This window comes from Rana temporaria, chromosome 4 (assembly GCF_905171775.1).
Source record: "Rana temporaria chromosome 4, aRanTem1.1, whole genome shotgun sequence".
In the NCBI taxonomy this organism is placed as follows: domain Eukaryota; kingdom Metazoa; phylum Chordata; class Amphibia; order Anura; family Ranidae; genus Rana; species Rana temporaria.
In genome coordinates, this window is record NC_053492.1 from 169,093,336 (window position 1) to 169,119,048 (window position 25,713).

Consider the following 25,713-nt stretch of genomic DNA (forward strand, 5'->3'; position numbering starts at 1 on the left):
AGGCTGTTTTTTCCTGTCTTCTCTGATCCTCCCCTTCTACAGTCCCCAAAACATCTCCTGATAGAACAGAGCCTTAGGCTGGGTTCACACTACTACACTACTTTCATCCTACTTTGCTCTGCTACATTGGTTCTACATTTATCCTACATTGGTCCTACATCCATCCTACTTTCATGAACAGGATACTACTTTGGTCCGACTTCAATGATATTCAATGGGCCTGAAGTAGGATCAATGTAGGACCAAAAGTAGTACAGGGAGCATTTTCAAAGTCGGACCGACTTGTGTAGGACGCTACAAGACGCTCTCATAGGGAAACATTGAACACAGAGCAAAGTAGGATGAAAGTAGTGTAGTAGTGTGAACCCAGCCTTAGGGGCAAACTTCACATGCTCAGTTTGGTATGTATTGATTTTTTTTTTTTTTTTTACTTGGGAGAGTGCATGTAACCAACACAGGGCCAATCGGCACTAGCCAGACAGAGGTTCAGGGGTCCTGCAGCCTCATACTACAGTCAGAGGAGAATGAAAACTCCTCCTACAAGCTTTATAGTGGTTGTAAACCCTTGTGTTTTTTAGGATGCATTAAGGTAAAAAAACACCTGTCAGTGACCGGCCTCCTAGCCCCCGTTTTACCCGAGCCCTGGAATTTCCCATGGCGGGGAATGCGTTGTCCCGCTCTCTGGGGTTCTCGGCTCTTAATTGGATAGATTGATAGCAGCGCAGCCATTGGCTCCCACTGCTGTCAATCAAATCCAATGACGCAGGTGCTGGTGGGTGGGGCTGAGTCATACGTTCGCCGGCTATGGACGCCAAATGATGGACTCTGAAGCGCGCCCGCAAGGTAACCCCCTGGGAGAGTGCTTATTTTAGGGTGTTATCTGATGTGGGGAGGAGCCACTGAGGGACCCCAGAAGATGGCGTTCGGGGCCACTCTGTACAAAACGAACTGCACAGTGGAGGTAAGTATGACATGTTGTGTGTTGTGTTTTTTTTTTGTTTTGTTTTTTAAATAATCAAGACTTTAATGAGTGCTCAGCCAGACACTGATAGAAGTCACAAGATTGCTCTAACTGCTGATGAGAAAAGGTATTTAGCAGTTTATATTTACTAAAACTATTGCACTTCCATGTTCTGTGTACTGTGGGAGACTGGCTATAATGAATGCAGGGTCCTGGGTTTAGAAACACTTTAATACTACTTCCATCACCCACCTCTTTCTCCTAACTTCTTGATGTAGTTCTTGTACACCTCTTTTGGTTTATAGTGGGCATCTGTCAGTCATATACAGCAATTGTACCTCTTCATCATTGCTGTAGATTATCATGATCTATGGAGTAGAGCAAACATTGATTTATTATAAAGGCTGGCTGGAATACAAAGTGTTTTCTATGGAATGATTGTGTGGGCATAATTATTGTCACAGGAGTGAAGGAAGGTTATCTAATTACACAGCCAGCTGGAAACTTGCAGGAATGGAAACCTCAATTATTCCTAAATGACAAGTCAGTGACAATATGTACAAGTTTTCTCTTTCATTAAGAAAAAGTGAAAATTAGTAATTTTCATGTTTTTAGCACCAAAGCCGACTCCTGGGAAAGCTCAAAAGCTCCATTACATCCATGTACAGAAGTCACCAGTCTTTTTATTTCTACTTCTAGAACATTGCCTATAATTATTCTCTGTTGATTTCCCATCATCCCCTGCACTGCGTCTGATATGGCAAATGAGGCCGCCTTTACTAGTTGATAAATGATAAAAATATGCATCGGTAGTGATTGACCCAATGACTTTGTCCTGTCCTCAGCAATGCCATGCCATATTTCATGTTGGCACAAAATTTGCATGCAGTGGGTGGTGTTTACTAAAACTGGAGCGTGCAAAATCTGGTACAGCTGTGCATAGAAAACAGTTTTTCCACACGGGCTGTCCGATCAGGTCCACTTGTCAGTTTTTCAGGCAGACCTGATCGGACGCTCCATTCACCCCTATGGAGTAACAGATGTCAGTGGTGACGTGTCTGCTGACACCTGCTGCTATGGTCCTGGCCGCTAAATCCAGACGGATGGTGGTCCTACTTTCCATCCGTCTGGCGGAGGTTGTCTGTTTTCATCCGATCTCCCCGTAGAGGGGAAGTGGGACTCTGACAGGTCCGTCTCAGTACAGCAAGTGCAAACGGACCCCTACAAGCAAGTCTAGTCTGTCGAACAGATTCGTCTAGTGCAGGGATATGCAATTAGAGGACCTCCAGCTGTTGCAGAACTAAAAGTCCCATGAGGCATAGCAAGACTCTGACAGCCACAAGCATGACACCCAAAGGCAGAGACATGATGGGAATTGTAGTTTTGCAACATCTGGAGGTCCGCTAATTGCATATCCCTGGTCTAGTGTGAAAGGGCCCATAATTGAACAAGCTGAAGTAAGAACCTGCTTGGCTACCATGCACTGCAGCACCAGATTGAGTGTGCCAGTTTTAGTAAATCGACTCCAGTGTTTCATAAGATAGAGTTCATCAAGCTCACCAAACAGAAAAGTGATTCCTACTGTAGGGGCGATTCTTGTAGTGGCAAAAAAGGGAAATAAATTCAATGATCCTGTCAGAACACACAGTGTCGGGGTGCGCACACTCCTACACATTCTGTGCCAAGGCCGACGAACAATATCAGGGCCGACACACACACATCAGGAGAGAGACGCGCACGCATACATCAGGGGGAGAGAGATGCACGCACACAGGGGAGAGAGGGAGAGACGCATGCACACACATCAGGGGCGAGAGAGAGAGAGAGACCCACGCACACATCAGGGGAGAGAGACCCACGCACGCACACATCGGGGGAGAGACGCACGCACACAGAGGCGAGAGACGCACGCACACATCGGGGGAGAGAGACGCACGCACACATCGGGGGAGAGAGACGCACGCACACAACGGGGGAGAGAGACGCACGCACACATCGGGGGAGAGAGACGCACGCACACATCGGGGGAGAGAGACGCACGCACACATCGGGGGAGAGAGACGCACGCACACATCGGGGGAGAGAGACGCACGCACACATCGGGGGAGAGAGACGCACGCACACATCGGGGGAGAGAGACGCACGCACACATCGGGGGAGAGAGACGCACGCACACATCGGGGGAGAGAGACGCACGCACACATCGGGGGAGAGAGACGCACGCACACATCGGGGGAGAGAGACGCACGCACACGGGGGAGAGAGAGGCACGCACACAGGGGGGAGAGAGAGGCACGCACACAGGGGGGAGAGAGAGGCACGCACACAGGGGGGAGAGAGAGGCACGCACACAGGGGGGAGAGAGAGGCACGCACACAGGGGGGAGAGAGAGGCACGCACACGGGGGAGAGAGACGCACGCACACGGGGGAGAGAGACGCACGCACACGGGGGAGAGAGACGCACGCACACGGGGGAGAGAGACGCACGCACACGGGGGAGAGACGCACGCACACGGGGGAGAGAGATGCACGCACACATCGGGGGAGAGAGATGCATGCACACAACGGGGGAGAGAGACGCACGCACACAACGGGGGAGAGAGACGCACGCACACATCGGGGGAGAGAGACGCACGCACACAACGGGGGAGAGAGACGCACGCACACATCGGGGGAGAGAGACGCACGCACACATCGGGGGAGAGAGACGCACGCACACATCGGGGGAGAGAGACGCACGCACACATCGGGGGAGAGAGACGCACGCACACAGCGGGGGAGAGAGACGCACGCACACATCGGGGGAGAGAGACGCACGCACACATCGGGGGAGAGAGACGCACGCACACATCGGGGGAGAGAGACGCACGCACACATCGGGGGAGAGAGACGCACGCACACATCGGGGGAGAGAGACGCACGCACACAGGGGGGAGAGAGAGGCACGCACACAGGGGGGAGAGAGAGGCACGCACACAGGGGGGAGAGAGAGGCACGCACACAGGGGGGAGAGAGAGGCACGCACACAGGGGGGAGAGAGAGGCACGCACACGGGGAAGAGAGACGCACGCACACGGGGGAGAGAGACGCACGCACACGGGGGAGAGAGACGCACGCACACGGGGGAGAGAGACGCACGCACACGGGGGAGAGACGCACGCACACGGGGGAGAGAGATGCACGCACACATCGGGGGAGAGAGATGCATGCACACATCAGGGGAGAGAGAGAGACGCACGCACACATCAGGGGAGAGAGAGAGACGCACGCACACATCAGGGGAGAGAGAGGGACGCACGCACACATCGGGGAGAGAGAGAGACGCACGCACACATCGGGGAGAGAGACGCACGCACCCAGGGGGGAGAGACACGCACGCACGCACACAGGGGGGGAGGGAGACGCGCACACACACATCAGGGGGGAGAGAGAGACGCACGCACACATCAGGGGATAGAGATGCACGCACACATCAGGGGATAGAGATGCACGCACACATCAGGGGAGAGAGATGCACGCACACATCAGGGGCGAGAGAGATGCACGCACGCATCAGGGGCGAGAGAGATGCATGCACGCATCAGGGGAGAGAGAGAGATAGACGTGCACACACACATTAGGGAAGAGCGAGACGCATACAACGTCAGGGCAGTGGCACACTGCCAGGGCCGAGACGCAAACGTCATCAGGGCCAACACACACACACACACACACACACACACACACACACTAGGGCCGACACGCGCACACGTACACATTCAGAGGAGAGATACATATAACATCAGGACGCACACACACACAGCATCAGGGGAGACATACATCCGTGTGTCAGTGTGACACATTCAGTGTCGGGGAAGACACCGCATCTTGGCAGACATGCACAGCATGGATGCAGACACACACACACACACACACATACTGTTTTATGGTTAGGTCCATATATATTTGTACACGGGCACAATTTTCATACTTTGTATGCCATTAGAATACAATTTAAACTAAACAATCCAAATTAATCTGAAGTGCAGACTTTCAGATTTAATTCAAGGGGTTGAACATAAATATCAAGTACAAATTTTAGGAACCGCAACCATTTTTATACATAGCCCCCACCAATTTTCAAGGGCTCAAATGTAATTGTACAAATTGAATATCATCATCATTAAAATGTTAATTTTTTATATTTTGTTGAGAATCCTTTACTAGCGTTGACTGGAACCCATGGACACTACCAAAGACTGGCTTTCCTTTTTTCTGATGCTTTGCCAGGCTCTAACTGCAGCTGTCTTCAGTTGTTCTTTATTTGTGGGTCTTTCTGCCTTTAGTTTTGTCTTCAAAAAGTGAAATGCACGCTCAATTGGGCTTTAATCAGTGATGGACTCGGCTGTTGCAGAATATGCCACTTTTCTAATAAACACCAATGACCCAGTGCCACTGGAAGCCATGCATGCCCATACCATCACACTGCCTCCCTCTTGTTTTACAGTCGATGTGTGCTTTGGATCATGAGCTGTTTCAAGCCTTCTTCACACTTGTGTTCTTCCCATGATTCTGGTACAGATTAATCTTAGTTTCATCTGTCCAAAGAATGCTTTTCCATTACTGGTCTGACTTTTTTTTAGATGTTTTTTTGGCAAAGTCTAATCTGGCTTTTCTATTCTTCAGGCTTATGAATGGTTTGCACCTTGTGGTAAACCCTCTGTGTTTGCTCTTGTGAAGTCTTCTATTGATTGTAGACTTTGACAATGATACACCTACCTCCTGTAGAGTGTCCTTTACTTGTCTGGACATTGTGAATGGGGTTTTATTTACCATAGAGAGGATCCTGCAGTCACCCCACCACTGTTGTCACTTCTTCCATGGATGTTGAGTTTTTTTTTATATTGCTGAGCTCACCAGTGCGTTCTTAATTCCTCAGAATGTACCAAACTGTTGATTTAGCCACACCTAATGTTGCTGCTATCTCTCTGATGGATTTGTTTAGTTTTTGAAGCCTTACAATGGCCTGTTTCACTTGCATGGACAGCTTCTTTTGAACGCATAATGTAGGTTCACAGGAATAGATTCCAAATGCAAATACCACACTTGGAATCAACTTTAGACCTTTTACCTGCATAATTGATTAAGATATAACGAAGGAGTAGCCAACACCTGGTCATAAAACCACTTTTGAGTCAATTGTCCAATTACTTTTGGTTTCTTGAAAAAGGGTGAGATGGCTATTCTTAAAGCGGAGGTTTACACAATCTTTTTGGATCCCTCCCCCCCTCGGTGACACATTTGGCACCTTTCAGGGGTTTGCACCACTTCCGATCCCCGCAGGGAATCCAGCCTGTGACGTCACTCCCCCCCCCCCCCCCCGTCTTCTGGGAAACACTGTTCCCAGGAGAGACCGGGGACCAGTGACGGCGCACCGCGATCCTCGCGCATGTGCAGTAGGGAATCGGGCAGTGAAGCCGTCAGACTTCACTGCCTAATTCCCTCACTGAGGATGGCGGTGGAAGCAGCCAAGGACCGAGCGCTTGCTCAGCCTCGTCTGCTGACATTGCGGGCACACTGGACAGGTAAGTGTCCATTTTTTAAAAGTCAGCAGCTGCCGTATTTGTAGCTGCTGACTTAAAAAAAAAAAACGGCGGAACCTCTGCTTTATAAGCTGTAATTCCTAAACCCTTCCTCCGATTTGGACGTACATACACTCAAATTAAAGCTGAGAGTGCACCTTCAGCCCATATCCATTATATAATTATAGCTTGATAATGTCATGGTAAATACCATGAAAAAAATGAAAATTGTCCCTGTGTCCAAATATATATGGACCTAACTGTATATGTTCTGTGTCAGAGCAGACCCATCTACATATTTAGTGTCTAGACACAAACGCGCTTCACACATTCAGTGGCAGACATCCATGTCAGAAACACACATGACATTAAAGCGGATGTGCCATGGGGAAAAAATATTAAAAGCCAGCAGCTACAAATACTGCAGCTGCTGACTTTTAATATTAGGACACTTACCTGTCCTGGAGTCCAGCGCTGATCGCAGCAGAGCACGAGCGATCGCTCGTCACTCTGCTGCTCCCCCCGCCATCCACGCTGAGGGAACCAGGAAGTGAAGCGCTGCGGCTTCACTGCCCGGTTCCCTACGGCGCATGCGCGAGTCGCGCTGCGCCCGCCGATTGGCTCACACGCTGTGTGCTGGGAGTCGAGTGTTCCCAGCACACAACGGGCGACAGACGGGAAGTCAGAAAAACCCGTCTTTTGCCCGTAGCGTGTGGCCGGAAGTGGGTGCAAATACCTGTCTTTAGATAGGTATCTGCACCCCCCTCCCCCCTAAAAAGGTGTCAAATGTGACACCGGAGGGGGGGAGGGTTCCGATCAGCGGGACTCCACTTTAGGGTGGAGAACCGCTTTAAGTGTCAGATCAGAGGCACACGGATACCCGCTTAGCTATTCTAGGAATGAGAACACCCTTTGATAGTGTTTTATTTGAAAAGCAGAGTCATAATGAAGGTGTCTTTCAGTAGTTGGAATTTTTTAGATAAGCAAAGGGAAAGTGCCTTACATTAAGGTATTGGTAATAATATTCAGTGATTAGCTTTATTATGTTCCATTTTATTAAACACTTTTAGTATCCGTGTCAGTAAAAGTGTGATAAATCTGGAAATGTTATCTGGAATGTTTTTCTTTCATGTTTGCCTTTACATCCATGTATCTGGGGATTAGTAGCACTCCTGCAGGGTAGAAGATAGGCCTATAATATATACAGATCTCTGCGTGAATATCTATTACATTTTCATTGTGTTGTGTCTCTTGGCAAGCATTCGAAGAAGCGTGTTCCTCTTGCAGCCCTTTTTATGAGCTCCTCATGCAAATATCAGATAGCGTTTATTGAGTGCATGTCAGCTAGACCGTTCAACAAGGAGAAGAAGACTGGTGGAATTGATTTCCAAATCTCACACGGTCTTAAGGGCTGCCCTCCGAAGGCACGTTTTCATTTAGACCTGTTTGTTTTATACGCAGGATCAGAGTAGGAAAGTTATTTTCATACAACAAAGCATAGATAAAATGAAAACGCATTCAGACACCACTTTGGATGAAAAGAAAAATGGCACCAATAGCAGCCATTCTGGTGCTGACGTTCATTTTGCAGTATGCAGTGGAAAATGGCATCTGGGGTCTGGCTGCTGTAGAAACCAGCTCGGCTGTCCCTTTTTTTCACCCATTAAGAGTAATTCTTAATTTGCAGTCACCCACAATGACTGGAATATAAACCTGTATACCCCTTACTAATAGGTGTTCCATTATTCTAGTTTGGTGGTTCACACTTTAAATCCCCTTAAGAGTAGTCCTCTATAATTAGTTATTATTTATTTTATTTTTTGCCTATACTTGGCATACCATATTGATTCCTGTGCTAATTGGCTGTTGAGCACTTAGCAGGTGCCACCTTTGTGCTCTGATGCTGATTATAGATACACTGCTTTTGTATACAAAGACGGTTTAAGATTCACTTGTGATCTTTATGTGTACAGCTACTAGGAAATGTTTCTAAATGACAAAATAGTATGAAATGACAAAGGTATTGAATCTGCAACCGTGATATGCAATTTTGTAGCAGAATACAGGGCTGTGGAGTCAGTAGATAAATGTTCCGACTCCTCAGTTTTATGTACTTCCGACACTCCGACTCCTCTGTATTAATATGCGAATGTATTTTATACATTCCTTGAGGGAAAGAAACACAACCTACCACAGGACTACTGGCTGGGAAGCCAACAGTCTACTGTATTGCACAGTTTAAGCAAAAGACAAACACAATGAAAACAACGTTTTTTTTTTATTAATTTTTTTTTATTAATCAAGTGGCTGGATAGTAGCAGCAGGCATAAACATCAGGAACAGGATATTTACCAGTTCAAAAATACAAACCACATTATTTGGTTGTTTTAGAACAAAAACAAAGCTTATCTATAATGAACCAAAAACAAAATCTGTAAAACCTAGAAATGGTTTATATTAATCTTGAAATGTAGTTATAGGCTTGGCAAATGCAAATCAATTCAATGTAGAGTTACTTATACAAGTGTCTCACTCTCTAGTCCTGCAAAAAACATATTTATTTAATCCCCTATCAGTGAGAGGCTAGGTTACACATGGACCCTGTAAAAGCAGAACACATCACTATGGAAAGTATAAGTATTGCCGCTCCTAATTGTGCGTTGCGTGCCATATAGTGAAGCACATGAAAAGCATGCTTCTTCACGGTCACTTAACGTGTTCGTTTTGCGGTTACGTGAGGCACTGCATGCATTGGTCTTTATTCTTACAGTAGAGAAGTCATTAATTATAACTTTTTGTGAATTGGGACATTTAAACTTGCTTTTTTTTTTTTTTTTAATTCCAATCTAAATTTAGTAGGAGTCGGTGCATTGTTTTCCGACTCCGACTCCAGGTACCCAAAATTTCCCCCGACTCCGACTCCTCGACTCTGACTCCACAGCCCTGGCAGAATATAGGCTGTTTGAGAGCCAACAATGGCACAAAGCTGTACATATAGCAATCGGAAGACTTGCCAAATGATTTGCCACCACCTATAACAGGAAAACATTAGGAAAGACTGTAAAACTTAATGGCCAATAAAAACATGTAAGGTGTGTATGTATATATATGTGTGTATATATGTGTGTGTATATATATATATATATATATATATATATATATATATATATATATATATATATATATATATATATATATATATATATTTATATATATATTTATATATATATATATATTTATATATTTATATATATATATATATTTATATATATATATATTTATATATATATATATATATTTATATATATATATATTTATATATATATATATATATATATATATATATATATAATCTATCTAGGGCTGTGCAAATTAACTTTTAATTAATCGATTAATCTTTAATTTTTTTGATCGATCAAAATCTTTTTGATCGATTAAAATTCTTTTGATTGGTACTCACCTCTCCGCCGGCTTCTGGGCGTTCATGGAGTTCCGTCTGAGATCCAGTAACGTCACGGACACCGGCGGGGCTTGCCGCGTCCATCTGAAGGGCTGTGCCTTTATATCTGCATGCCGGCGGGACCTTACTATCTGCCACACGCAAGGGCTATTACACTTCCCTCTATCAACCTGGGATTCTACAACCATCCACTGGGAGTTGTGATAGTTCCCTTCATGGGATATCTACATGCCAACGGACTGATGTTAACCTCTCCTCATCTGGATTCAGCAGTGGTATCGATGTACACATTTTTATACCAGTATCATACTTGGCTACATGATTTTATGACTGCTTTTGGTACCGCTTGGTATTACTCGCACCATTTTTACAGTTTATGTAGCTACATCTATTTTTATCTCCAGTGCAATATTTATTTTGTTACCTACTTGAAGACTATAAAAGTTTTAATGCTATTCCCATGGAGCGCTGCCTTTGTGTGTTTTTTGTATCCTGCTATCCATTTTCCAGTTGTTGGTAGCTGCACTGGGAATCAGCCTCCAAGGAGATAAGCTAAAAGTAGTTGGATCTGTATGTGCGTTATAATTAATCAAAATTAGTCGATTAATCGATAAAAAAAACAAACGATTAATCGAACAGAAACATTTTGATCAGTAACAGCCCTAAATATAAAATATGTCAAATAACCTGACCTCTTAAAATATGCCTGAATTCTAAATGCTACCCAAACCACCCACTTACATTGTCAACTGATGAATTAATGAGTAATGAGAATTGCATAATGATAAAACATATATCCTCAGAAATTGACAATACAATTCTAGAAATTAGAATGTTAAATTTGTTTTGGCGGTTTGTGGCCTGACACCTTCTTCTGTTTTCTTTCCCCAGAGACATCATGATTACGCATTTCGACCCCACCATCAGCTACGATGGACTGTGTACTGAGGTGCGAGACATGTGCTCCTTTGACAATGAACAGCTCTTCACCATGAAATGGATTGACGAAGAAGGTAATGATTTCTAATGGTAAAATAAGCTAGACTTCTTCATTATCTAACAGGATGAAACGTTTCCTGGTTAAAATACACATTGTATAATAACTGTGCAAACAGAAGACCACAACACTAATATATATGTATTTTTGCCATAGCCAGAAACGGTCACTTCAGCAAATTTAATGCCACGTCCACACGGTCGGAATTTCCGATGGAAAAAGTCTGACGGGAGCTTTTCATCGGATATTCCGTCCATGTGTATGCCCCATTGGACTTTTTCTGATGGAATTTCCGGCGGACTTAGAGAGCAGGTTCTCTATTTTTCCGTCTGAAATTCCGACTGAGTTTTGCCCGGTCAAAAGTCTGACCGTGTGTACGCGTCATAAGTCAAGCAAAGCTTAAGATCCCTTTCACACTGGACCTCTAGCTGCTGTGTATGCAATCTTGGTGGTTTAGTGTGCCTGGGAGGCACAGGTGCAGCGTCCAGTCCAACTGCCTGCCGACTGTCAGTCTATAGCGGACTGGAACATGCTGTGGGGGGGGTCTCAACGCTGCCCTGAGTGGTACTCAAGATTAGGGTTCCCATGTATTCAGAGATGAATGCCCTGAACACATACTGCGTATGAATTTCTGTTTTGCGGAAGAAAACATTTTGATCCTAGAGTGGGTCCTTATTCCAGGTTGTATCGGAGGGCCCGTCAGTTTAAAAATAAATTATCAGAAACAATTGGGTCCTTAACTGCTTTCTGGTGGCAGCCTGTTTTTGTTCCTAGAATGTGTGTTTTCCAGTGCAGGAAAATCTCTGTGTGCACTTTCCCTGTGGCCATGATTTTATAAAGGTGCAAGGGACCAGTTTTCCTGCGTTTCCCACAGGTACAGCAGGCCATTCAAATGGATATGCTGCTGTGTTGGTGCACACGTGACCCGCATCAATCATATAGTTGTTACCCTAGCCTTAAAATTGATTGTTAATAAAAAATTTGTTGCATTTTTCTAAAAACCGTCCCATGTATGGCAAGTCTATGAATATGTTTTCATTCTAGCAAACAATTCTGCCTACTTTCCTAGGCTTTCATCAGTTGTTTCCATGGATATAATGCTGTTGCTGCTTGATTCTTCTGAAGCAAATCATTTTAGTACTTCAGTCACTATCTTGTTAAACATTTTTTTTACTAGTAAACAGAGCCTTGTTGGCAAGATGCAGCAATAGGAATCATTATTTTCTGCCCTCTGCAACCATGTTTACGTTACATTATTGACATGGTAAAGGGAATTTACAGTTTATGGTAGCCAAATATTTGTGACTGGGTTTTCAGGTGTATAGGCGCTGCAACCTCCCCACATAACTGCTCCCCCGGTGCTCCGATCTTGAGGCTGCCAACACCTCCAATGTACCAGAATAAGGAAACTCAGGATGACATGCAAAAAATAGCATTCCCTTATTGAAAAGACATGTACAACGCTATTAAAAAAAAACACCTACTCGTTTTGGTTTAAGCTGTAGCAGATTTTGCTGTGCAAGCATGCCGTGCCATCAGCGCCTTCATGGGCAGATGTGAACGACTTAGACAGCACACATGGATCTTACAGGGATCAGAAGTATTTAAACCAAATGTTTGCATCATCCAGGCACATCTGTCAGCCCTAAAAGTTATAGATAGCCCATTTTCAGCCCAGTTATCTGAACAGCCTAATCTTTCAGGTTATTGTTACTTGGGTCGGCAACTTTTCTCTAACAGAACTTTTAGAATCTGTCCACAATTATCATTTGCTAGTAAAGTTTGCATTTACTGTAGAGGTCGACCGATATGAGTTTTTCTCTGGCCGATGCCGATATTTAGAAATCAGGGTGGCCGATGGGCGATATATGATGCCGATATATGATGCCGATTTTTGCGGCCGATATTGTAGGCCGTTTTTTTTTTTTTTTGGCACTAGCTGAAGGCACTGATTGGCAGGTGGCACTTATTGGCACTGGCAGGTTGCACTGGATGGCACTGAAAGATGGTACTAGCAGATGGCACTGATTGGCAGATGACACTGGTTGTCATTGACTGGCAGGTGGCACTAATTGGCACTGGCAGATGGCACTGGTTGGCATTGGCACTGATGGCTTTAGTTGGCACTGGATGGAAGGTGGCACTAATTGGCACTGGTATGTGGCGTGGGCAGATGGCACTGGATGGAAAGTGGCACTGGATGGTGGCACTGGATGGCAAGTGGCACCAATTAGCACTTGCGCAAAAAAAATGGTGTCGCCCCCCTCGGTACAGACCCCCTCTCCCTCCAGTATAGACACCCCCCCTCCTCAGTACAGACCCCCCCCCCAGTACAGAGAGCGGTGTGTGTCCCACGAGCGTGGGCCCCCCCTCCTCTGTGGGTGTAAACAGAGGAGGGCCGCCGCGCTGGGTGTACCAAGATGGCCGCGGCTCCGGAGCTAGGCCGCGGCCTTTCCTAATGCTGTGACCGCAGCGGCAATCAGCGGATTGCCACCGCGGTCACAGCATCAGGAAAGGCCGTGGCTTCAGCCTGGCTCCGGATCCGTGGCACCGCTAGCGGCCATGTTAAATATCGGCCTAATTTGGATAAAAATCGACCGATGCCGATTTCTCCAAACGGCCAAATATCGCCCTCTAATTTACTGTACACAAACGCTTGCTTCAGTTGTTAATGTGATGGTATGATTCTATAAGTAGTGATTTGATAGCAGTGGGGAACCAAATATATATAATGAGCTTAGCTTGGTAGCTGTTGGCCCCCTTTTTTTGCACTGATGTATTATCACCTGATAAAACGTATCATAATAAATCATTTACCAACTAATTATAATACTTCAAGCCTCACTGGACTTCTTTTTTTGTGGTAAACATAATGTGCAAGGTCAGGGTCCCAGACTGCAGCTTTATAATGCACCACTGTTTATAAGAGAACCTGTCACTATATACAGCTAGCATTAGCACAAAAAATGTGAACAAACTGTATAGTGTGCAATTGTTTGTTCATTGTCTTGTCCCATCTGGTCAGTGTTTAGGTTCGTTCTTTCCTGGATACACCTTTCCCAAGAATTCCAGCTGTCCCTTCTGCCAAGATTTTACATCTATTATTAATAGCATGTTGTTCCCCCTGTCATAAACACATTAATTACCAAATAGCATGTTGTTCCCCCTGTCATAAACACATTAATTACCAAACTAAACTCTGAAAACAGGTGATGTACAGAGTGTGTGTATAAATATACATATATTATAATTACCAACGTCCTATGTTAGAGAAAGGAACCTCCATTTTCATTTCATTTAAAGCCGATTTACCAGGCAAATGGCTAAATACACAGAGGGAAATATACACAAAGGATTTGTTCGTTTTTTTGTCCATCCAGTTCTAAGAGTTACAAAGCTCTTTCACGCAGTTCAGCCCTGTCTGACAGCGCAGGATATTTTGAGGAAAGTGAAAAAATAGCACTTGACTAGCGCTTCTTGGTAATGCTATCCTAAAGTATTCCCTGGCAAGCAGCTTCTACACCCCAAATGATTTCCTCCTTGGCTTATAGTGCAATGAAAAAAAAAAAGGAAATTGAAGCGCCACACCACTGCTAAGGCCCCTTTCACACTGTCATTTTTTTTGGGCAGACCCGATCATACCATGCATTGCTCTCTATGGAGCGGTGGATATTTAGCGGTCATGTGTCAGTTTAACACCCGATCCTGTCTGCTAAAAATAGATGGATGGGGATAGGATCACATGACGGATGGAAACAGACAGACTGTCTGTTTTCATCCGACAGCCTTAAGAGGACAGCAGCCTGTGTCCGTGTCCACTGTATCAGTGGAGCGCTCATGGACCTGTCATCCGTCTGCTCAGAGGGGATCAGCAGAGAGATCCCTTGCTGAGCAGGCGGATCTGCTGGTGGGCTACGCCCACGTGGAAGGGGTCTAAAGTGCCCAGATACCAAGAGTGCAAAGAGTAGCCAGTGCATTTCTGGTGTTGGATCCCCGAAAAACACATTGACCTGGTATAAGCATGGTGGGTGCTGCCAGGTAGAGGGAAAGGAGTCCAGCAGGTGTCCCTTTGCTGATCTCCCCTTCCTGCTACTGAACTGAAAGTGACATGTAAAAGTCACTTTCAGGTCCTGGTGTCACAATCTGCACTCCATTACATTCATTGGAGGGAAGGTGAAACATCAGAGGTCTATTGGATCCCTGATGTCTCATTAAAGAGAACCTGCCACCAAAAAATGTCTAACATAGTGGACTTTATTTATTTTGTGTTTCCTAAACTGTTACACAAATATTGTGCAATATAAGAAATTGGAACTACCACTATTTTTACCTCTACGATCTTGGATTTTAGAAAATATACACTGACCAGCTATAACTTTATGACCGCTGAAAGGTTAAGTGAATAACACTGGTTGTCTCAATATAATGGCATCTGAGAGTAGGGAGGCTATATTGGGCAGCAGGTAAACATGAATTCAGTGGCCCAGATTCAAGAAGCACTTGCGCGGGAACAAGTGTGATTTGCGCCGCGCAAGTACTGATTTGCTCCTATGCAAATTTGCGGCTGATTCTGTAAACCAGTTAAGCCTGAAATGCGGCCATTTTCCCGCGCACGCAGCCTAGCTGTTCCTGCGCAATTTTCGCGCAATTTTGCGCGGGGTGTAAGTTGCGCCTTCATGGAATTCCCTCAGCGAATATGCAAATTAGGTACTGCCGATGATTCAGAAACATGCGCGTGTGATGCGCATCTTGCGCTGGAAGCGCGCAAGCTTTTTTCCCTGGGCAAACTTGCTCCTGTTAAAAGCAGGGGCAAGTTAGCAAAAGATGGCCAAATGTCATCTGAAGGAGCGCGCAACTTCAGCAGCACCTAGACAGACGATCTGAACAAGCAGAGCACCCACATTTTCGGGACCTCACATCTGTGCACCAACATGCCAGGGGCAGCTATGGTTCTTGATATTCTATTGACTGAGCCGACTCGTAGGAGGGCACGGGAGAGGGAGAAGGGGAGGGGTCCACAAGGGAGGGGCTTGCCCTGGAGGGGGATGATGTGCTGGGCGGGGGGGTGGTGGGTTGCACAGGGATGGTGGTATCCTCCTGGAGGGAGCCAGAGTCCTCCTGGATGAGGAAAAAGGAATCCTCCTCCAATACCACTTGCTCCTCCATACTTGGCCCCGGTATGATCTCCTCCTGGACCAGCATAGCCAGAATGTCCATGGGGCCTGACTGGACCCCTGGCTCTGGTCTGGATGGGCTGGGTCGAGCCGCAGCCGAAGACGGCCCAGCTTCTTCTTCCTCATCACCACCTGTGGATGACACCAAAACGACATATTTTGCTGGTGCAACACACTTCTCATATGTTCACTTGTACCCCCTCCCATGATGCACAGCAGATATGAAAGAAAAATAATACTTACATCTTCACTTCTACCCACAAATATGTTCACTTGTACCCCCTCCCATGATGCACAGCAGATATGAAAGAAAAATAACTTACCAGTCCCCAAGTTCCCAACAGTGGAGTCGTACCCTTCAAGTCCCTCCACCTGCTCCTGCACGAACGTTTGTGCAATAAGCTGCTCCTCCTGATTGAGCCGGATCATACATCGCGGACCACCTCCCGTGCCACCGGTATGCTTCCTGATAAGAGCCAGTTTTTCACGGACCCTGCGCCTCATATCATTTAATTTCTTCTAGATGTCATCCCAGGTACGCACTTCATTACCCAGGGCATTGATGTCCAGGGCAATGGCTTCATATATAGCCCTCCTTTGGGCAATGGTGGTGTTTGCCCGCTGGGCACCATATAGGACTTCCTTATGCTGCTGGAGTGCAGCAATCAGGATGTCCATCTCCGCAGCCACATAGTTGGCCTTCCTTTTTTTGGTCCTTTTGGGAGGTGCCATGTCTTGCAAAAGGGCTGAATTTCCTTGCTCAGGGGGGGTAGGAAAAAGCAGGATGAAATTCAGCAAAGAACCTGCGCAAGTCTGCTCCTATTTATTTGCTCAGTGCAAGCAGCTGAGCAGGATTTGCCCTGAAATTATGCTAGCAAACCTCTGCTGAGCCGAAAATTCCTCATTTACATAGGGGCACACCCACTTTGACTTGCACGGCCTTGCGCCCTCAGCTTTGCCTTAAACAGGAGCAAATTAAATGAACAAACGATTCCTGAATCAGGTGGCAATTTGGCAAAATTGCTCCAGCGCAGAGAAATTCAGCTGAGCGGCTCAGGTGTAAGTAATGGGCAAATCTACCTGAATCTGGGCCAATGTGTTGAAAGCAGAAAAAATGGGCATCAAAGTTTGTTGGCCGTGTAGCTGTAGACCAGTCAGTGTGGTGCCCAGGCTGACCTGTGTCCACTGATAAAAGCAACTACAATGGGTATGTGAGCATCTGAACTGGACCATGGAGCAATGGAAAAAAGTGCCCTGGTCCAATGAATCACATTTTCTTTTACATTGTGTAAATGACTGTGTGTGCGCGCGTTGCTTACCTGGGGAAGAGATGGCATCAGGATGCGGTATGGGAAGAAGACAAGCCGGCGGAAGCAGTGTGATACTTTTTGCAATGTTCTGCTGGGAATCCTTGGTCCTGCCATTCTTGTGACTGTTAATTTACATTGTCCTGTTTGCCACCTACCTATACATGGTTGATGACCAAGTACACCACTTCATGAAAACGGTGTTCTTTGATGGCAGTGGTCTCTTTCAGCAGGATAATGCATCCTGTCACACTGCAAAAATGGTTCAAGAATGAACACAACAATGCGTTTGAGTTGTTGATTTTGCCTCCATGTTCTTCTGACCTCAATCCAGTTAAGCATCTGTGGGATGTGCATAAAAACGTGTTCAATCTATGGAGGGCCCCATCTCACAACTTGCAGGACTCGAAGGATCTGCTACTGACAGCTTGGTGCCAGATACCACAGCATACCTTCAGAGGTCTTGTTCATCTATGCCTCAAAGGCACTATCATCCCAAAATTATTTTTTAATGTTTTTATAATAAGGGCCCTTTCATACTCACGGATCCCGTGAGGATCCATACATCTCTCATCTGCAGCGGGGATCGCTCCTTTGATCCCCGCTGAGCCGGCAGATGACAGGGCGGTCCCCGCACATTGTGCAGATATCGGTGTGATTTTAACATGGCACTATTCTAAAGAGATGGTGTTAAGACGTAGATATAAAAATAAAAAAAATATTGCTCGCTTAAGCATGTTCTCCCAACCTTTTGCTACTTTGGGAGTCATTGACCCAGATCAAGTACATACCTATTGGGTGTTCTAGTAAAGCATAGATCAGGATAGCACCCTGGATCCTGTACTTTTCATAGTAGATCTAAACAAGTTAATTAAAATGTCAAACGTAACGTAATTTCAGAAAGGTTTTTTTTAACCTGTGTAGCTTTTTGTTCAGGATTTTCCTGTTATTTTGTTGACCATCTTCCAGCTGGTGTTTTTGCATTGCCATCCTGTCACATGAGCTAAGGCAGTTCAAATCACGTCCGGTTCAGCAGGATTCGTCCCGTATTCAAATCTTGTATGAGCAGACTGAATGTACCAAGTTTATCAATCAACTTGGATACAATCAGCCTGCCCAATTTTGCATGCTATTATTGCTAGCGGCTGGTATATCCTCCAGCAATAATCACTGTGTTCTTCCGGAGGGGACGGCTTTCCCCACCCCGCAGGGAGAACACAATGGCTAAGTGGGAGGAATTCCCCTATGAACACGGTCTATTGTAGGAAAGAAAATATATTAAAAATGTCTCCACGTCTTAAAAGTGCCCGTGACAACATGCGCTGCACAGACATGGTACATCACTGTCACTATCAGTAAATCGGTACTGAGCAATGATGTGCAGAGAGGCTGAAAGAGGCTAGAGGAGATTAGCAGTAAGAAGTACTGGTGAAAACAAATCGGTGGTTGATACAAACTAATCTAGTTAGGGTTAGATCTACTTTAAAAACGTGTGGTCTCCCTTTGCATCCAAAACACAGAAAAAAAAAAGCTATTATTGTGGTGCCTATGAATACGTGTGTTTCAGCCTTTGTGTGTTAAAATGTAAATAGTCCAATTTCTATTGTCTTTGATAGGTTGGCTGTATCTTTCATTGTGTTTCCCCCTCTGTATTTAATAACAGGAGATCCCTGCACTGTTTCCTCACAGTTGGAGCTGGAAGAAGCTTTCCGGTTATATGAGCTAAATAAAGACTCCGAGCTCCTAATTCATGGTGAGCAAATACTATATTTATTCAAAGTCTCTTTAATCGATGGCAAGCGGTTGGTTTGTCACAGAAAACTATTTTGTGTGAAATATAGAATATTAGCTTTGAAATAAAGGTAATTGTAAGACAATAATATGGAATTATTAGGTACTTTTAGATTTGTGTTACAGAGACGAGAGCTACTTATATGTGTATCAGTATCTGTGCAATGATTTTACAACTGAATAAACACCATGTTATGTTCACAGTGTTTCCTTGTACCCCTGAGAGGCCTGGAATGCCCTGCCTTGGTGAAGACAGTAAGTATACTTTGTGCTATTTATACATATTTACTGACGTGAGTAAAGTGATGTTGCCTAGCTATCAGATACTATGTGGCCGTGGATGGAGAATCTAGCCCTATGTCCCACACCTTGTTGAACTTTCAGAAACACCCACGAGATTCCTAAATTGTAATTTTTTGAATTCCGGTCCCTTTGGGTACACTGGCATCTGTTTTATGTCTGGGTGCATTTCCTATTGGTCCATTCAGAAATAATTTATCTTGTTTGCTTCTAAACCCAAAACAAAAAATGTAATGTATTGCAGTCTTTGAATGTTATGGCAGTACTTGCTTTATTTTTTTTCAAGCCTGGGGTTTCTGCCAATAATGCATTTCCACTCCTAGAATGACAATCTTCCTTTTAGCCTACTGTATCAAGAGAATCAGAATAGGACTACAGAACTATATCCATCTGATATTGCCAATAACCCGGAGGGGCATGATATTGTAGACCTAGGAGAGAACTGAAATCCGCGTAGGGTCAGCGTAGACTGTAAAGGGAGTAAAATAAGTTATCCACACACAAGATTTCTGGATATTTCTAGAAGTATTTTTGCAATTCTTAAATGGAAATACCAAATCATGTCCAATGGTATATTTAGAGAAAAAGTATAGCCAAAACTTTTTGGGCTGTACTTTTATGGATCATAGGTGTGCAGTTTGTTCTGTACTCCTGTGACCCCTTTTTAAGCCATCAGCGAACTAAAGCCCTCAGTCAGATGACGTGACAGAGCTGGTCCAGGCTCTGAAAAGATCCGGACCATATGCTCGGGATCCAACCAGAAGTCTGTGCTAGCATCTCGGCGATCTGCGAAGAGTCTGAGCCAGCTCCTTCTGCCCCTTCCACAGCCCAGCACTCCAGTGAGCGCTGAAGAGGCAGGGCAGCAAGCGGATGCCAATAGTCCCAGCTCTCGGGTCAGAGTGGAGGGGGAGAACAGAACAAACAGAGTTTCTTGATCACTCACTTCTCACTGCAGAGCCTCCGTGGGGCACATGCAGCATCAGATCAATGCTGCATCCACTTAGGTGAATATAATTAATTATTTTTTTCAAAGCCTGTACTCATCTTTCAAAAGACCAGATAAGAGAAGCTCATTGTTAAGAGTTACATACCCTTTAAATATAGTGTTTGCACAGTGATTAGAGATCACCACTAAAGTAACCCATGGTTGGGGCACCCATATGTGATGCCAGTGTAGTCCTCTTGTCATTTTGGCCTCAGATCAGAAATCTCCAGACCCATCATTTACCAGTTCTAGACCTTGTATAAACTTTCATCTATAATATCAGAGGGTAGGGAAGTACCTATAGATCACATGGTCTTCTTACACGAGATGGCAGGGTCATGGGGATTGACCAGAGCTGTGTGATTGTAAGCTTATGGGCCAGTTCTGAGGTCTACTTGCCAGACATTGTGTAATTTAGTCCCATTGGACCCTCAATCCTGCTTTCATTGTGAAACATGGGAACAAAAATGTTGGAATTCGCTTTCTACAACCAATTTTGCAATAATACTCTGCTTGTTGCCTGTAGTTTTGTAGCAACATCACATAATTATACAGACTCCTTGTCCTAGTATTCTTTAACCACTTGCCCACCAGGTAAATTCTGGCACTTCTCTCCTTCATGTGAAAATCACAATTTTTTTGCTAGAAAATTTATCAGAACCACCAAACATTATATATTTTTTTTTAGCAGACATCCTAGGGAATAAAATGGCAGTCATTGCAATACTTTTTGTCACACCGTATTTGCGCAGCGGTCTTACAAGCGCACTTTTTTTGGATAAAAATCACTTTTTTGAATTAAAAAATAAGACAACAATACATTTTGCCCAATTTTTTTATATATTGTGAAAGATAATGTTACGCCGAGTAAAATGATACCCAACATGTCACGCTTAAAAATTGCGCCCGCTCGTGGCATGGCGTCAAACTTTTACCCTTAAAAATCTCGATAGGCGACGTTTAAAAAATTCTACAGGTTGCATTTTTTGAGTTGCAGAGTAGGTCTAGGGCTAGAATTATTGCTCTCGCTCTAACGATCGCGGCGATACCTCACTTGTGTGGTTTGAATACCGTTTTCATATGCGGGCGCTACTCGCGTATGCGTTTACTTCTGCGCGCGAGCTCGTCGGGACGGGGCGCTTTAAAAAAAATTTTTTTGGTTTTCTTATTTATTTTTATTTAGTTTTATAATTTTTTACACTGAAAAAAATAAAATAAAAAAAATTGATGATCACTTTTATTCCTATTACAAGGAATGTAAACATCCCTTGTAATAGAAAAAAGCATGACAGGTCCTCTTAAATATGAGATCTGGGGTCAAAAAGACCTCAGATCTCATAATTAGACTTAAATGCAAAAAAATAAATAAAAAAAAAAAAATGTCATTTTTTCAAATGACAAAAAAAAAAATGTTTCTTTAAGAGGCTGGGCGGGACTGACGTTTTGACGTCACTTCCGCCCAGCAGAGCTATGAGGACGGGTGAAGGAGATTTCTCCTTCAGTCCCGTCCCCGCTCAGCTGCCGGACACATCGGATCCCCTCCGCCGCTACCGACGGCTCCGGTAAGCGGCGGAGAGCGCGGGAGAGCGGCGGGAGGGGGGGGGCCCCTCTCCCGCCACAGATAACGGCGATCTCGCGGCGAATCCGCCGCGGAGACCGCCGTTATCGTGTACACCACCGCCCCCTGCAAAGATGAATATCTCGGTTGTGGCAGCAGCTGCTGCCGTTATCGAGATATTCAACTTTAAAAAGGAGGACGTCTTTTTGACATGGGGCGGTGGTCAAGAGGTTAAAACAGCTGCAAGTAAAAATACAACCTTCATAGCCATTAAAATGTAAGTGAACGGCATCAGTCTAATACTTGCACTGTAATCACTGCTCTATCAATACTTTGACAGCCTATTTTTTTTTTAACCTTCAAAATATATTTGCTTGAATCCAGGAGTTTACAGGTGGATCGAGGAACGTTCACATGTCTGTCTGGTTGGATTTTCTCATCTGATCACTGTTTTTTTTTCTTGTGAGACAGGCTGGGGATGTCTGCAGATTGCTTTATCGCCTTCCCTATTAGGCACAAATATGCTAATTTGCCCAATGGAAATACGTATGTTGGTCAATCCTTTGCAGCAAAGATTATTCAGCAGCCAGATTATGCATACACGGCAATACTTTAGGGACTATAGGCTTTCATATGCTATATCATCTACCATGTGTTTGCCCTATTTCACAAGTTGTATAGAAATTATATTGAATATTTTACCTAATGCCCCCTTCCCCAGACAGCTGATAAAAAATAAGGACCACAATCCAAGGCTTTTTCCTATGGCTTGGTTTTCAAGGCTTTTTCTGGAAATCTAAAGCAATGCAAATATATAAGATGAAGAAAACTGATTATACTTTGTTTTTATGATTAGAATCAATCTATAGACGTGGAGCAAGAAGGTGGCGAAAGCTGTACTGTGCAAATGGTCACACATTCCAAGCGAAGAGGTTTAACAGAGTGGGTATTGCGTCTTGATGCTGTTTCAGAAGTCACACAACCTATTACTAGACTGTTATACATATTTTGATGCAAATAGTTTTTTTTTTCTCACAAATTCGCCCTGAGGAGTACTTTGTTTCTCTAATTTGTATATGATAGTAGATGGAAATTTTTTTACGATTTGGCACCCATGCTTCTACTGAAATAGTGGTGTTTTTTGCACATATTACAGTTTAAAATAAGCACATGCACGCTCATAAAATCTTAATTATTGTAGTAAGTTGTGCATGTATAAGGGTCAGTGTTTCTGGGCACCTAAAATGTTGTTGTGTACTGTGTAGTGAGATTGTACTGTGTAGACATTTTGTCTGTTCTCCCTATATTCACTGCAGACAGCTGACTGTGTAGGAGTCTTATGCAGACAGTCTGTTGAAACTAAATGTTTTCATGTGTTTTCTCTTTTTTCTAGCGAGCGCACTGTGCCATCTGCACCGACCGGATATGGGGGTTAGGACGGCAAGGTTATAAATGTATCAATTGTAAGCTGTTGGTTCATAAAAAATGCCACAAGCTTGTTAGCATTGAGTGTGGGCGACATACAATAGCTGTAAGTAACAATACTTGTCACATGAAAAAGAAAAATGTCATGACCATATTCTTTCTATTCTTCATCAGGTTATTAGATTAACTGTATTGGCTTTCAGTTGAAGCAGTCCTTTCAATGGCTTATGACCATAATGCAGCTAAGTCTGTGTTTGAGATGTTGTTTATACACATACATGAACCACCAGCATTGTTTTGCTGAATTGAGTTAGACTTTTTTTTGTCAGTGTGTCACAGCAGACGCCCTTGGCTGAATATTTTGGGTGAAAATGCCAATTTGTTATTTTGGCAAATACAAAGGTGGTTGGTGTCTGCTCCCCATTCTCCATGATTTGAATGGTAGTAACCTACCCACTCGCAGAATGTTTATTTGAAAAAAATAATAATAGTTCAGAGGTTGAAATGTGCAAAGTCATATCGCATGGTTTGCCTTCTCATGTTTTTTGGCTAGCTTTAGGTAAAGTGGGTCTGAACTGTGGAAGCTGTCTTCTCCATGCTGCTGATCTTTTACTCATCGGTGACTTACCATGCCTTGTTCTGTCAAAATAGAGTTCTCAGTAGAGGAGTCCTCTCCTGATCTGATAATGAGACTTTACAATCACTTTAAGGGCTAAGTTCACCTTTCTAAAATATGTTGCACCCCCAACCCCCTCCCCCCTCTCTCTTTCTGTGGATCCTCTCCCTTCACTCACAATCTGATAACTGGTGGGTTATTATTCAGGCAGCAGAGATGGAGAAAGCATAGATTCACATAATGAATTAAAAGCAGGGAGATGCATGGAAAAAGCCATAACACTCTCAGTTACAGGCAGCAGTGCTCCTGACACTGCTGATATACAGCCATAAGACTGTAGGCACAGGAGAGCCTAGGGTAGGGCTGTATAATTCCTGGTTGCCACAGTGATTGAGAAAAGAAAACTCTAGTGGACGGAAATGTGTGCCCGACAAGTCTAGTGATGTCACTGTACCTGCACAGCCAGGCTGAAAGAGAATGATGAGTTCCTAGCAGATGTGAGCTCCTTCCATTGATGGACAGCTGAGTTGAGCGGGCTATCAGCGGTAGGACTGGCTGCTTGATTGGTGTCTAGCTACATGTGGCAAAGAATTGTGTCTGCATTGGGTGTACCCATTATCCTGTGGCTGTACACATCCCGGAGGAGAGGATAAGGCTGTGTGTGTCCCAAACCTGGGCTGTTATGAAAAGGCTGTGCAAGCTCTATGGAGGATAAGTTTGCACCGTCACTGTAGTGAACAGGTTATGGGGACTGGTGCCTCAGTATCTGTATCACTGTGTACAGGGGTATTCCCGATCTGTGCAGGGCAAGACTTCTTTCATAAACTATTTGTCCAAATTACTAAATTGGGGTCCCAATCTACTTATTCCTCATGACAATCTACTTATTCTGATAAGAAATGTCTGGGGCTTTTAAAAACAAAAGGGGCTTTATGGCGACTTAAGGGGCAAACAAAAATAAATAAAACCTGCTGCTTACCCACAGCAGGGCTAAATTAAAAAAAAAAAACACACCTGCTCGGTGCCTGGAACTGCATGTCCTGGGCTTTGGGCAATATGATTTGCGTATATCCCTGGCTATGTGTTTGAGCCAGGCTACACTGGATCTTTGAATTTTGAGCCTTGCAGTAGCAATGGAGCTAAGCTGACAGATCTTAGTACTTGATGGCACTACAGTATATTTTGTGTGTTCATATTTTCCCTGCATCCAGTACTGGATAGTGAGCAGTTTGATCAATTAAAAACCAGACTAAAGGATGGATTTTATTTTTGGCACAATAACAGTACAAGGTGCACTTTGCCGAAAACCACACCAAGGATTTAGCCAGCAGAGTATGTTAATTCACTCCACTAAAATAGATATATAAATGATGTTCATAGCCTGCATCACACAGGCTCCTCGGCACTGGCAACACCTAAGCTTGCCTTCTCTTTCTCTTAATGGTGGTCTTATTCTGCAGCATTTGGTCTATGGAACTTGGCATTCAGTAATTGGCTAGGTGTTGCCTGTTCCAGAATGGCCACCATGATATTGGCCGTCATTAAGAAAGAAGAGAAAATTGGTGGGAGGTTTTGTT

The 25,713-nt window shown here is 44.4% G+C and overlaps 1 protein-coding gene across 1 annotated transcript in view; it reads left to right on the forward strand.

Annotated features, from left to right (window-relative positions):
* The window catches only part of PRKCI (protein kinase C iota), a 141,579-nt gene that overhangs the window by 60,330 nt on the left and 55,536 nt on the right, over positions 1-25,713 (forward strand). Inside the window, exons 2-6 of the mRNA XM_040349332.1 lie at positions 10,875-10,996; positions 19,125-19,214; positions 19,457-19,507; positions 22,952-23,037; positions 23,489-23,626. Coding sequence (XP_040205266.1) covers positions 10,875-10,996; positions 19,125-19,214; positions 19,457-19,507; positions 22,952-23,037; positions 23,489-23,626 — 487 coding nt within the window. The remainder of the gene's footprint in view (positions 1-10,874; positions 10,997-19,124; positions 19,215-19,456; positions 19,508-22,951; positions 23,038-23,488; positions 23,627-25,713) is intronic.